The sequence below is a fragment of the Magnolia sinica genome, chromosome 8, assembly GCF_029962835.1.
Source record: "Magnolia sinica isolate HGM2019 chromosome 8, MsV1, whole genome shotgun sequence".
Lineage (NCBI taxonomy): Eukaryota > Viridiplantae > Streptophyta > Magnoliopsida > Magnoliales > Magnoliaceae > Magnolia > Magnolia sinica.
The window spans coordinates 14,994,844-15,009,642 of record NC_080580.1 but is presented as its reverse complement, the minus strand read 5'-3'; the positions used below and the strand labels follow the sequence as shown (position 1 = coordinate 15,009,642).

The 14,799-nt window shown below is 40.7% G+C and overlaps 1 protein-coding gene across 1 annotated transcript; it reads right to left on the bottom strand.

The window, feature by feature from the left end:
- Nucleotides 1-7,592: 7,592 nt before the first annotated feature.
- On the bottom strand, nt 7,593-14,264 carry LOC131253878 (uncharacterized). The gene is made up of 3 exons (XM_058255001.1): nt 13,692-14,264; nt 11,261-11,428; nt 7,593-9,394 (listed from the first exon to the last, which is right to left on the bottom strand). Exons 1-3 carry the CDS (start codon nt 14,232-14,234, stop codon nt 7,610-7,612), a joined length of 2,496 nt encoding a protein of 831 aa, XP_058110984.1. The 5' UTR covers nt 14,235-14,264; the 3' UTR covers nt 7,593-7,609.
- Between the last annotated feature and the right edge of the window lie 535 nt (nt 14,265-14,799).

Genomic DNA, 14,799 nt, shown 5'->3' with positions numbered 1-14,799 from the left:
TATGCATGTTGGTATGTGCTGGGTGTTTGGGATGCTTGATCATAGACGATCACACGTGGCATATTTGGAACATGTGATGCATGTACATGTAAAATGCATTCGTCGTGCATTGAATTTGGAATAAGCTTTTCTCATCTTTATTCTACATTTTAAAGAGATGCTGGGGGCAATTTTTCCGAAGCGATTCATAGGCTTATTGCAACATGTGTACCCTCCTCCCCACATTTAATTGGACCGAGGTAATGCGGGCAACATAAATCTCCAAGAGGCCCACTATGATGATGTGTTGGGGACATCCTCTCCATTCTTGCTACATTGAAGTGTGCTGATCTAAAACTCAGGTGTCCCCATGATAGGGAATAATAAGAATGGGGATGTGCACCATTGAAAACTGCAGTGGTCCACCTCGATGCTTATATGACATTCAACATGTTCATAGGGTGAAGCAAGAAATCAAATATCAGCTCCATCCAAAACCTCAAGCGGTCCCATGAAGGTTTCATTGGTGTGCGCCCTAACCCCACCATTTCGGCACTGTGGCCTAGTAGTTAATTAAGTTTTGAATAAGCATTATTTTTGGCTCAAATTCTACCATCACGGTTATAAAAGATGCAGGAAGTGATGTTACACACATCATGTGCTCCTCACGGAGGTTTATGTTGCATGGCTACCTCATCCAATTAAATGTGGGGAGGGGCACTTGGTAGTGTTGCAGGGAGAATTGCTGTGGTATTATTTCTTTATCCATTTTTAGGAGACAAATTGTCCTTACTTTTCATGAAAAAAAACAACCTAGCTTTATCTGATCATCACAGGTTAAGATCTGCTTAACCAATCTGATTTTTGGACCATGACACTTAAGTGCCATTTGGTAAATTAAAAATTAAGGTCTAAAAGTTAAATTAAGTGCTGAAATTTTAAGCTGGATTTCAGTACCTGTAAGTAGGGGTGCACATGGAACTGGTAGAACCGGTAAACCGGACCGGAACCAACCAAACCGAATGGTTTGGTCCGGTTCTGAAGTGCACCGGTTCCGGTTATGAAAATCAAAGAACTAATTAGCTCGATTCGGTTCTCGGTTTGAAGTTATGTAGAACCGAACTGAACCGTTGAACTGACCTTGGAACCGAACTTGGAACTGAACCTGGAACCAAACCTGGAATCGGACCATCCCAAGCAATAAATATATATATTTTTAAAATCCTAATCTCTTGATTATGTTTGACTCGTGATTTATGGTTTATAATGCGCACTTTGATTGTTTTCGTAAATATATTTTTGCACACCTTACACAATATCCAGACCATTCATCAAATGGATCACAAAACGAATGGACATGGGCTGGATTATTAAAAAAAACATGCAATTGGTCTGGATTTTAAAAAGCCCAGAACCATACGTAGAACCAATTTGGAACTGAACTGGTTTTTACGGTCCAGTTCCGGTTCGGTTACTGGGTGCAAACAGTCCAGTTCCGGTTCTAATTTTCTTGAAACCGTTATAAACGGTTCAGTTCTGGTTTCACCAGAGAACTGGACTGAACCGACCTGTGTGCACCCCTACTTGTAAGTACTGAAATCTTTTGTGCCGAATTTTAGTACTTGCAAATATTAAAAATTTTATTTTGTAATTTGTTTGAAAAAAAGGTTATAAATATATGAAAATAAGTATTTTTTATTTCACAAAAAAATGTTTGGTAAACACAAATCACAAATATCAAAAAATTAACAAATCATCATATTTGCCCTTGTTGTTTTATAATACAACGTTTGTGTGAGACAGAAAAACAAGTCAATCAAGTGACCACATCACGCATTGCTCAGAGCTAGATCAGCAATCCATGGATATCGAGTGATCGAATGAAAATTTGACCGTACAAGCTGCTCACATGATCGCATGGACAGACTCATCGAAAGGATGGCCCCACACGATTATTACACATGTGGTGCTATCACCCACCAAAGGTGGGCGGGTGGGCCCTACATATACAATATGTGTAGTTACTAATCACAGATCATCAAAGTAACATGAATCAACTATCTAAAAACAAATCAATCGAGGTTAACATTTCAGTTTCGATCTTGATAGGTGGTTTGAAAGTGGACTACAATCTAGCTGTTTAGCAATATTCAGCAAAGGCGTGCGCATTACGTTTGCATGTCCAAAACAGGTGGGTCCCATAATTTTAGAGGGGGTCAGACATTAGATCTAGACATGGCCCACATGACCCATACATCATATGTCCCAAGTGAGCTTAAAAAATTAATTTATGTGGGCCCACATGGTGACACATGATCGCATACAAGGATGGGCTGGATTTGCATTAATTCATGTGGGCCACATACATCCCATGCTTTTGAAAAAAAAAAATCATAACAAACATGAATTAGGAAATCATAATATCTTGCTAGTGCTGGTTGTATGAGCTATTTGCCATGAATAGAAATAAAACACTTCTCAATAGAGCAATATCCTACTGAGATGAAGAGAGAACCAATGGAAAACGAGTTGGAATAGAAAATTTCCAGAGTATCTTATGTGAGGAGAGCATGAGTGCTTTAGGACACCCCTTGTACGTGGAGTTGTACACGAATCAAGTTATCTCGGTTAACTCGCTAGGCTCGACTCAAAAAAGCTCGACTCGGATCGAAATTGGGTTCAAGCCGAGTTGAGTTGATTTTTTGAGCTTGAAAAAATTTTGAGCCAAGTTCGAGATTGACCGAGCTCGACTCGACTTAGCTCAGAACTTGACTCGGTTCGAATCAATTCAACTCGGATTGGGTTCACATAATAAACTCAAAACTTAAAAATCAAAATCAGCTCGTAGGCTCGAACTCAAACTTGAACTCAAAAGATTGAGCTCAAGCTTGGCTCGAACTTGGCCTGGGCTGGCCTGAGTTGTTGACTAAGCCAAGCCGAGTCAAGTTTGCGAATCGAGATGGGGTAGCCTTCTGGCCGAGCCAAACTAGGCCAAGTTGGATTCGGTTAAGCTAGTGTACAACTCTACTTGCACAGGCCTGGATACATATAGGCTATCTGTATGGTAGGCTCTACTCTAATCTCCTCCAACCATTTTTTTTCTTCATGATTGTAAAATCTAAAGTTATACACTTCATATTTACATCCGGCAATCACGGCCCATAGATCCATATGACTAGTGTGGAACTCTTGATGTAAGATCTCACATAAACACCATTACTCCGGTGAATCTGGGCCCACCATGATGGATCTTAAAGTATTTATAACATGTGTAATGATTCTCCCATCAAAACTATGAATATATATAGCTCATCTCATGTAAATAATGAGAACCATTCGAAATATGGAACCTTCAATCATATGCCATTCACACCGCACAATCTAAAACCATTAAACGGAAGGACAATATCCATAAAATGTAACGGATGATAGGGTTTTAAAAGCCTTAAAATATAAGGTTATCATTTTAAATTGTCGATGGGAATATTTTTGTCAATATTAATCCAAATGTTTAAAGAAAAATCACTTCATGCATTTAGTGATAAGTAGGAGACAAATAGTTAAAAAAAAAGAAAAAAACATATTTTTAGTAAGAATTAAAATTAAATACTTTATTTTTTATATTTACCAAATGATCTGAATTTTAAAAATTACTAAAATTCACATTACTAAATGTTGAAATTAAATCTTACCAAATGAAACCTCTGTGATAGGGAAGCGGATCCCTAGTGCCCCCAGGCATAGAGATATTAATGTACCCCCAATTCCATAACGAGTGCGGATAATCTGTTTCTGGCGCACAACAGCTTCCCGTGTCCTTGAATTTAATTGGTCCACATCATTTATGCTGACATCAGCACAAAACATTAATAAAATAAAGAACTGTTTACAAAATACTGCCTGATTAACCTAGAAGACAAAGGTCGAGCACCTTATCCTAATGACGCCTCTTAGCCACGACCCAGGATCCAGTTATGTTTTTGGACCCTGGGCTTACTTCCAACACCTTATTCAAGGACCCGTCTTAGCTGTGATCAGGATCAGTGATGTCGGTGAGACCTTGACTGTGGCCCACCTCAATGTATGTGTTGTATGTCTTTGCCAGTCGCGAATTAGCTATTGGCAGGTTGAGCATGGTGGTATAGGGGTTCCAAGGAAGGGGTGTTCCCTTTTCAAGACTCGGACCGCCTAAGGCAGCACACAACATCCATGACGGTAATGTATGCTACTAAAAACACTGTTGGCCTACCATGATGGATGTGTTTTATCCATGTTGTCTATCCATTTCATACTAGGGCATGAGCCCAAAAATGAGGCAGGTCCAATTCTAGGTGGAGCACATCACTGGAAAGAGTGGTGATTGAATGTCACCATTAACAAATTTCTAGGGCTCACTGTAATGTTTAATAAGGTTACAAAGACATGAATGAAGAAAAAAAATACAAATCTCAACTTGATCTAAAACTTTTGTAGCCCTTGGTAAGTTTTTAATGATGGGCCTCCGATCACCACTGTATCCCGTGAGGTGGTCCACCTGAGATTTGGATCTGCCTCGATTTTGTGTTCATGTGATAAAATGATCCCTAAATATGGATGGATGGCATTGATAAAACACATACAACATGATGGACCCATGGAGCTTTTCCAATAGCACACGATAGCATTGTCTATGGTGTGTGCTACCCCATGCAATTCGGGTCTCTTCTGCCACAACCAGTGTGAGCAAATAGGTCATTGGCTTGGGTGGGCTCCACTGTAATGTTTATGTAAAGTCAATGATGACCACCATGTGCATCATTTCATGTCAAGTCATGGGTCCAAAAATCAATTCCATCTATTATTCAGGTTGACCACTTGATTGGAAACCATGCACAAGGCAATGCTCACCTTCTAAGGTGTTTCAATAGTGTGGCCAAAGTAATTCATGTGTTGGTACAAGTTTTTGGTGACATGCCTTTTTTTTTTTTTAGTAATATAAGTGGTTAGAATAGATTTCATATATAGAAGTATCATAGAACCCCATCATTTTATTTAGAAGAACCCCGTCACTTTGTTTAATAGAATTTCATCAATTTGTTTAATGGAACTATGTCACTTTGTCTAGTAATCCCAAAGTTAATCTAGTGGAATCCCGTCACTTTGTTTGATAACCCTATCACTTTGTCCTGCAACCCTGCCACTTTATCCTATCGAATTCTGTCACTTTGTCCAACAACCCCATCACTTTATCCGATAGAACCCCGTCAAATTATTTAGTAAAACCTCGTCATTTTATTTAATAGAATCTTGTCACTTTGGCTAGTATAACCACGCCACTTTATCTAGTGGAATCCATCATTATGTCTAGTAAACTCATCACTTTGTCTAGTCGAATCCTGTCACTTAGTCTGACAACCCCATCACAACCCCGTCACTGTCTTATGAAACTACCACACTTTTTCCGGCAACCCCATCACTTTACTTAGTAGAACCTCCCCACTTTGTCAGGCAACAAGGTCACTTTCTCTAATAAAATCCGTCCCATAATCCCGTCACTTTGTCTAGTGGGACCTTATCACGTTGTCTAGTGAAACACCATCACTTTGTCCAACAATCTCTTCAATTTATCTTGTAGAATCTCGTCACTTTGTCTAGTGGAACCCTATCACTTTGTTCGGCAACTCTATCACTTTGTCTAGTGGAACTCTATCACTTTATCCCCTAATCCAATCACTTTGTTTAGTGGAACCCATTACTTTGTCTGGTAGAATCTCTTTACTTGTATACTGAGTTTACTTAGAAATTTTTTTTGTATGGGACACAACTATTGACTTAGATAGGGCCCACTGTGATGTTTTTATAAGATCAATCATGACCATTTTTTTTTATTAAGTCTCATATTGGGCGTAAAGGCAAAAAATCATATTGTCCCGTGATTCTCATGTGCTGCACTAAAGGAAATGATTGGGAGAGAGATGTATACCCTTGATTTTTAAAGGGTCCACCATGATATTTATATGAAATCTACTTTAACCATTAGATTGCACCCAAAAAAAAAAAAAAAAAAACTTAGGCTTGCACCCTAAAAATTGTAACCGGACATGAATCACTTGGGATCACTAATGGAAATAGTTTGGTAGGCCCAATACACTATGTACAAGTCAATGTGAATCATAAATGGAATTGATTTTTGGCCCATGGCCTAACATGCGGTGAAAAACCTAGTGGTTGGGGTTTATTTTACATAAATATTACAGTGGGGCCCAACCCAAGTCACCAATTAACCATTTGCTCTTGTAGGTGGCTGTGGGGGATGGTACTCAGATTGCCAAGGATAGCATGCAACATGGACAATTGTGTGCTATTGGAAAGGTTTTGTAGACCTAACCATGATGTATGTGTATTATTCATGTCGTCCATCCATTTTTATGTATCATTTTAGTGCATGAGCACAAAATTAATGTAGATTTAGATCTCAGTGAACTACACCACAATAAATTGGTTTTTTGGACACCTATCATAAAAAAACCTTTTGGTGGCTACAAAAGTTTTGGGTCAAGCTGATATATATATATTCTCTTCATCCATGTCTTTCCGACTTTATCACCAGTTTGGATGGCAAATAAACATTACAGGGGGTCCTAGGAAGTTTTTAATAATGAGCTTTCAATCACTATTGTTTCAATGTGATCCACTTGAGATTTGGATCTACCTCATTTTTGGGCTCGTGCCCTACTATGAGGTGAAAAAAATGAATGGACAGGATGGATAAGACACATCTATCATGATGGGCCCATGGAGATTATTTAGTAGCACATAAAACTGACATGGGTGCTACTTGCTATACCATGCAATCTAGTCTTGAAAAATTTATGCAGCTTTGTTGCAACCTCAGATCCCAGGATGTGAGCGGGACATGGCCATGAAGCATACTCGAATGTATGCATTGTATATCTATGTTGTGTATTTGTTTTGCCAGCTCATTTTAAGGAATGGAAAATTTTTTTGAGACAAATGCAAATCGCAGGTCGACCACACCACTAGAAATATTAATCATTGACAAGTAAAATTTATTTTTATTTTGTGTCCTACAAAGGTTCTGGATCCAGCTGATATTTTTTATTTTCCCATAATTGGTTCTGTGTGACCGATCTAGCTGATATTTGTATTTTCCCTTCATCTAGCTTGTGTAACCCCATCAAAAACAGGTTGGATGAAAAATAAACATTACTATGGGCACTGGGAAGTTTCCCATGGTGGTCATTCGGTGACCATTGTTTCCTGTGGTGTGGTCCACCTAAGATTTGTATCCGCTTCATTTTTGGGACAATGAATGTGGAAAAACAGGGAGAGGGAATAGATATATAAAGCATACATCAAGCTGGGTCACAGTCAGGTCACACCGACGTCACTGGATCCTGGGTCGCAGCTTACACGTCCTTGAATCACGTGCTGTAAACATAACCTTTCTTGTTAATAAGGCAGTATTTTGTAAACGTATCTTTATTCCATTAAGGTGTTGTGCTGACGTCTGCATAAATGACGTGTACAAATTAAATTTAAGAATCCGGGAAGCCGCCGTCAGCTGGAAACAGATTATCCGTACTCTTTCCATAACATAAAATACGGTACAAACGAGTGCACCAAATGTTCATGTACATGCATTATTCAACTTACAATAAATTTCATGCAAGTTCACATGGCATGTGGGATTCTCCCACTGCACTAGCTCTCTCACTCCCTTCTCTATCTCTGTTGTTTCTCTCATCAAACCCTCCATGCAAAATCCCATTGCACCCATGCAAAGCACCAAACCCCTCTTCATCTCTTCCTCTCCTTCACCTCCACCAACTCTCTCCAAATTCTCCTTTGCATTCCCAAGAAAAGAATCCAAATCCTTCTCTATCTCTTCATCCTCACCACTCAAATTCCAAGACCCATTTGCATTTTTGGGTGTTTTCCCAATCTCAATGTCCTCACACATCTCCTTGTCCTTGTCCTTGTCCATGTCCATTTCCTTGTTCTTAGCCTTTTCATATTCCTTTTCTAACATTGCTAGAGATTTCATTCTACATATCTCCTCAAAGCATTTCATTGGAGTGCACACCACCTTTTTGAAATGCTCCAAATCTCCATTCACATGCTCTTGCATGTCATTCCAAGATTCCCCACCAAAACAATGGCATCCATGTACTAGGAATTCCATGGCATGGGCCCCAAACACCAAAAGGTCTGCCATCTTGGATAATGACCCCAACAGCCTTCTGTAACAAGTGCTTGGGAATGGCACAAACCAAAAGCTGGGCTCTATCTCACCTTCTTCAATGATTTTTCCTAGTGCATTGACATGTCCTCTCAGCTTCTTCTCCTTCGCTTTCAGCTCTTCCAAGTTTGCCGAAGACTTGTTCGCGTGTGTACCAAAAACCATCGATCCAACGCACTCATGGACTGCACCAATGCTCTCGGAGAGCCTGGTTTTTGCCAGGGTTGATGCTCTTACCGGCTGTATGAGAAGCTCGATGAAGATCGAACATGATACGCCGATGAAGGTTTCCGTGATTCGTGCAATGGCGAATTCATTCGGATCACCTAAGTCCTTCCTACCCAAGATGACGATCGCCGCCACGGTTGCCGATATTCCGCCTGCCTGGCCATACATCTTGCTGTCCTTCAGGAAACTAGTGAATATAATCCAAGGGAGGAGGACTAATATCCTAAGTTCCATGTATTTTTGTGAAATGAAGCAGCCCAAGATCCCATAAATGGATCCAATCACAGTCCCTTGAGCCCTGATGTTGGCCCCATTGAATGTTGCCTCTCTGAATGGTGTGAGGCTGATCGCCACTGTAAGGCCGGCCCAGTAGCTGTTGTTTTTACTGAAGAGTATTCCAAAGAACACCGAAAGGCCTAATACAATCGAGCATTTGAATGCGGCTATGAATCTTTCGCCGCTTATTCTCATGACCCAAATGCTCAATTTCTTTTTCATGATCACAGGTTCTTGTTTGTCCGAAATGGCGGTTTCTTCATCTGGGGTTGTGTTATTTTCCACTGATCGGGAAGCTATGTATTCGTCGTGGAGGAGTTTCATGCAAAACAAGAAGAAGTGAGATGGAAGATCTTGGAGTGTTGGAAATGCAATTTGTGGGGGTTGGATGGTTTTATCTGGAAATTCTTTCGCTGTTTCGGGTGCTGTTGATGAATCAAATCGTTGAGAGTAGTCCAATTGCTTCATTGTTTGGATTATTTCTTCGGTTATGCTAATCAAATGATCTTTGAGCCGTTGATCTGCGGATTTGATCGGAAAAGTGGGGCACGACAACAGGGCAATTTCCATCCCTTTCAATGGCGTCTCTAACGTTTGTAATCGATCGGACGGTGATCTGAAATGGGCCGGTGAGAATTTGAATGTGGGCCTCTCCCACTGTATTGTTTCCTGTTTGAGAAATATGGTGCATGTTAGCAAAAGAGAATAAGAAAAATATAATGTGCACTGGTGGTACACTCAGGTACTAACAGAACTAACTGTCATTACGAATCAAAGTATTTTTATTTTCAAGAAACCCCCTGAGAAAGAAGTATTTGGAAAAAGGACCCTGTAGTAATATATTTTGACTGCGAGGACCTTTTTGTACATTGTCTGGAGGGCTATGTTAGTTTTGCACCATTTAAATAAATAATGGTGGTGACTCATCCTCTTCACATGTGGCACTGATGTACAGCTATCCAGCCCATCTTACCTGTGGGTCCTATTGTGGATGGAGAATATCTCTATAACTGCACTGTTCAAGCAATCTAACCATCCAATTAATGGAAATGGAATGAATGGTTAAGATTAAAATAATAATCAGCCCAGCTCAGAAGGGAATGATCAATATCGTTCATTCTTCATCTACAGTTGGGTTGGAGATTTGGATGGTCTAGATTTCCTTACAACTTGCCATGTGCACTTCCGAAGAGTCATTTCATTTTTTAAATGGTGGAGAATTAACATACCAATGCTTCAGTGTTTCGTGGTAAATTCATGTTGTGATATGATAAATGATATTTTGGACCTTATCAGAAACATTTTGGCCCCACAGTTCGGAATGTTAGTTTTGGATATTGGTGTGCGTTGGACATGCAATCTTTAAAATAGAAATTATCAAAGTGGGGTTGTTATAATAGTGATGAAACCTTTTTCTTAGGGCTAGAGGTTGGGCAGGTTCAACCCAACCCACCTGTGACTGACCTGACATTGGGTTATGTTCAGGCAGGATGTATTGGGTTTAATCTTGGGCTTGGGATATATAAACACTAACTTAATAAAACATGGGTTGGGCTTGGGTTGAGGTCTCGGGTTGCCCGATCTAACCTGAAGGTATTCGGTATGTAAGTTATAAATTATAATTGAGTGCAAATTGTCAATGTTGAAGGCATAAGAAATTTCAGTGCTGTCAAGTTTTATTGGTCTACGTCTTTTCTAATGACTCAAGCTAATAAGATATGTTGGATTTCTATCTTCCAAATAGATAAATCGTGTGCTACACAATAAAGCATTTAAATGAGTAGTTGTCTTGTGTTTTAACTTGTTTGTTTAGAAAAAAATGAAGTTCTTTACAATAAACAACTAAATATATATAATTAATAAAATTAGAGGTACAAAAAATAAGATGTATATTGAAAATATAATAGGCTAGCATAATAACGAAAATATTAGCGTGTATCCACTTGACTAACGCGACCGAGTTGGGTTGGGTTGGGTTATACTAATCTTGAGTTGAGCTAGTGTTGAGCACCAACCTGACCTAACCCGCGGACTTTCAGCCCTACCTTTTACCACATCTTTTCAAGCTTAAGAGTCATTTATTGAATTGAAATATTGCAATACAATTCAATTGAGCATCCAAATCTAGCCTTAGACTTCCCAAATCTGGTCAAGCTTAAGGGTCCACCCACTTAACCTAGACTGAGTTCATTCTTGGTGAGTTGTGACCACATGAAGAAATGGACCAGTGTTTGGAACCTTCCATCATCTGGGTGTGGTTGTGGATGGGCCATGGTAGAAATTCACACTGAAATTATGATCCTGACCATCGATTCATCAATTAAAAACCAAAGCGTCAGAGACATTATTTACTAGTGTGAGTTTTGAAATATGGCCCATCAACGTCATCTCCAATAAAATGGATGGTTTGGATCATCCAATTGTATATGCATGTGGGCCCCATGAAGCGACACATGCCCGATTGAGCCTGAATTGTAACAAAAGCCCTAAAAACTCTATCTGGGCTGGGCCCCATAAAAACAGAAGCTGACATACTTGCTTAATCTTTATCTTTTGGAGAAGCTTCTTTGTGTTTTTATCTAAGGATTTCGCTTGAGAGATCGAAGCAATCGCTGAATTTTTGTTTTCCGCGCAAAATGCATTTGTGAAGAACTTCAGTTTCTTGGAGGCGAGTTCGGCGTAGAGCTTGCTCTTCTCTTTTACCTGCTATACAAGCCCAAAGATTAGTGGGCCCATCTAACTTTTCAACGGTCCTTGATGATGCAAAAGGCTAGTGTTGTTTTGGATTGAAAATGAGCTAGTCCTTGGTCTAGATCGGGCCCAGATTTTCATTTGATTTGCAACAGAGGGCCAGATTTGAATCCCCACAATTAAAACTTCCTGGGGTCCACGAGAATGTTTATTTACCATCCAATCTGTTGATAAGGTCGCACAGATCTGGATTAAAAGAACCCACAAATATCATCTTGATCCAAGACTTTTGTGGCCCACAAGAAGTTTTTAACGGTCAATTACTACTGTTTTCTGTACTATGGTCCATCTGAGATTCGGATCTGCTTCATTTTTGAGATCATGACCTATAATGAATTTTAAATACATATAGACGGAGTGGATGTAAGGTATATACATCAAGGTGGGCCCCACGGTCAGGGATCCCACCCACCTCGATCCGCGCAAGATTTGTACGCCACATGTGGACAGTGGTAGACTTTTCCGTACCCACGATGGAGATTTCCATTCGTCCATGTGGGGCCCAGTTAGTAGAATTTCACAAGGTGACTCTCGTGTCAGATCAGCACTTGCAAACATTCATATTCTCGTGATCTGGCCCATACGTAGGAAATCATTGCCATCTATAATGTGGGTCCCATGTGGATGATTCATATCCACAAAAAAAAAATTGGATCTACTAATCAGGTGTGCAACACATGAAAAGGAAACCAACGATCCATATTCAACTTACGTATGTGCGTTACATACATGACAAATACTGGGATGACTTTTAAATCTACCGAATCCACTGAGGGGCCCTCCTGATCAACGGTCCGGATCTTAATAATTAAAAACTTCAGTACACGTACGGGGAGGTTGTTTTAGGACCACATGTAGGCGCGAATGCAACTTGAATTGTACGGAAGTTGCATCAGCAATCCACCGATGGGACCTTCCGTCCTAATCCACGTGGAGTCGGGAAAGGAATGACCCACGGCGCACGTTAGGATGTCGCCTTCTCCAAAACAATCATTTTTCTCCTTTTTCAATAAAACTGAATGCTCCGTACGCTTTGTCTTTCAGATTGTAAAAATCAGGCCCATCTTACAGTGATCCAAACCGTTGATATGAGGGTCTTCAGTACAGATAGATAATCCATCGATAAATACTCGAAGTTGGAAGATCCCATCCATCAGATATTTAGCCTTTTCTAGATTCAATGTGGACAGTTCCTTTATGTTCTTTCTTAGCCATTGGTTTTCTGGCCACCAGTTGAAGAGTCAGCTAATAATCAAAGTTATGTTTTTGTATTAATTCGGCCACTGATGGTGGACCCATCGAATCAACGGTATAAATCAACGAATCATGGCCACTTATAAAAACTGAAAACTCGAACGCACGCTACAAACTCTCCACCGCAGGCTGCCACCTGGAACCAACGATGTTGATTGTTAGGGCCCACCTCCATGTATGAATTGTATATCTATGCCGTTCATCTGTTTTTAAAACTTATTTGATGGCATGGTCCAAAAAATGAAGCAGATAAAACTTTCAGGTGGACCACCCACAGGAAAAAGTGATTGTTGACCATTAAAAACGTTTTATTGGCCACAAAAGTTTTGGATCAAGATGATAATTGCTTTTGTCCCTTTCATACAGGTCTGTGTGATATTACCAATAGGTTGGATGGTCAATAAACATTACGGTGGACCCTAGGATTTTTTTAATGGTAGGTATTCAATGACCAATATTTCTTGTGGTGTGGTCTATCTGAAATTTGCATCTGCTTCATTTTTGGGAGCAAGACTTAAAATAATCTTTCAAAATATATGGACGGCCTGGATATACAATGCATTCATGGAGGTGGGCCCTACGGTTATGTGTATAATAATATTTTCTTAGAAAATTGCACACGTATAATACAAGTGAATCAAATTAAACCGTCCAAATTATGGGTCCCACTTGAGATATTTCATGAACAAAAAATTAACCTCATTTGATTATCCGACTATCGGATTGGTGGACATTTAATGAAAGATATCCAACGGTCATTTTCATGCTGACAAGTGTCCATGAATCAGAGGTTAGGATTGTCCGACCAATCTGATTTTCGGACTGCACCTCAGATACAGTGGTTCCACAATCTATTCGGTTGAATTTGAGTTAGAGTATTCCTTGTGTACATTTACTAGTGCCTGCGTATCAGGCGGCATATAAAGCCGGAGTATTAAATACCGATCACTATTCACTTCACCTCGTAATATCCCAGTCTTGGGTAGGGAAGTATCAGTGCCAGAACGGCGGCCACGCACCCAACGCCAGCGCTGATCGCCACGTGGACTGGGTGCATGATAGCATCCGTGCGCACCCCTTGCATGAAAGCGCCGACGTAGACGAGCACGATCTGCACGAGCGCGATTCGCTTCGTGACGATGTGAGTGGAGCCGGGCAGCGCCACCACGAACGCGCTGAGAGCTACGGCGAATGTCGTGGTGGTGATGGAGAAGCGAGCGGGGCCGATCACCCACAGGCTCAGGATAGCGGGACACACGCCCTGCACGGTACCGTACGCCGCGAAGGTTGCGCCGCGCACGGCCTCACCGAGCGTGGCGTCGCTCACGATGAGGATGGCTGCCACGTAGGAGAGTGCTGGGTAAGTCAGCAGGCGACAGAATGGATCTGGACCGTAGAGCATGGCGCATGCCACCAGGGCGCACGCTAGCGCTGTCCGTAGCCCCGAACCGAGGCGCGAGCGCCAGAGTGATATTGTGCGCTGGGATGCTACTGTGGTTAGCATTGTAGAGAGAGAGAGAGAGAGTTAAGTGAGAGGGTGGGGTTAGAGGAGGCCTTTTATGGAGGAAGAGTGGCAGAAATGCACGGTACGAGATGGGCCCCACTTGTGGAATTTTTTAAAAGGCGTGTTTGGTGGATTATGAATAGTGAGTTACTTTAGATAGCTTATCTTGGTTTCTAACCGTAGATATAGTAAATTTGAGAAAAAGTTAATGCATGTGAATTGTGAAGGATTCTAAATTCAGGGTGCCATATGAGGCCTTAGGGAAGGCACACTGAGAGTCTTCTGCCACTTCATTTCACCGAGGAGTACTGACAATCTTAAAGAGAATGAACTAATTGAGGTGGGGTGATCGATCTATGGTGGGACATCCTTCATTTTTCGTCATAGGTGGGGAAGAGAGTTCATTAGTGGGGGATGACCACAATGAGGGAAGGTTCATTCATCTAACTTCTTAAGATGAACTATGGGAGAAGGGATATCTAATTTTTTTATTCATGTTATATCTTAATTGGGACCATAATTTGGATGGCTTTTTTTTTTTTTGGTTGTTGCATATAACTATGTA

Coding starts and splice junctions, on each gene's coding strand:
- LOC131253878 (XM_058255001.1), bottom strand. CDS start 14,234: ATGCTAACCACAGTAGCATCCCAGCGCACAATATCACTCTGGCGCTCG. Junction 11,429..13,691: donor CAAGACTGGGATATTACGAG/GTGAAGTGAATA, acceptor CTTGTATAGCAG/GTAAAAGAGAAGAGCAAGCT. Junction 9,395..11,260: donor AAAAGATAAAGATTAAGCAA/GTATGTCAGCTT, acceptor TTTCTCAAACAG/GAAACAATACAGTGGGAGAG.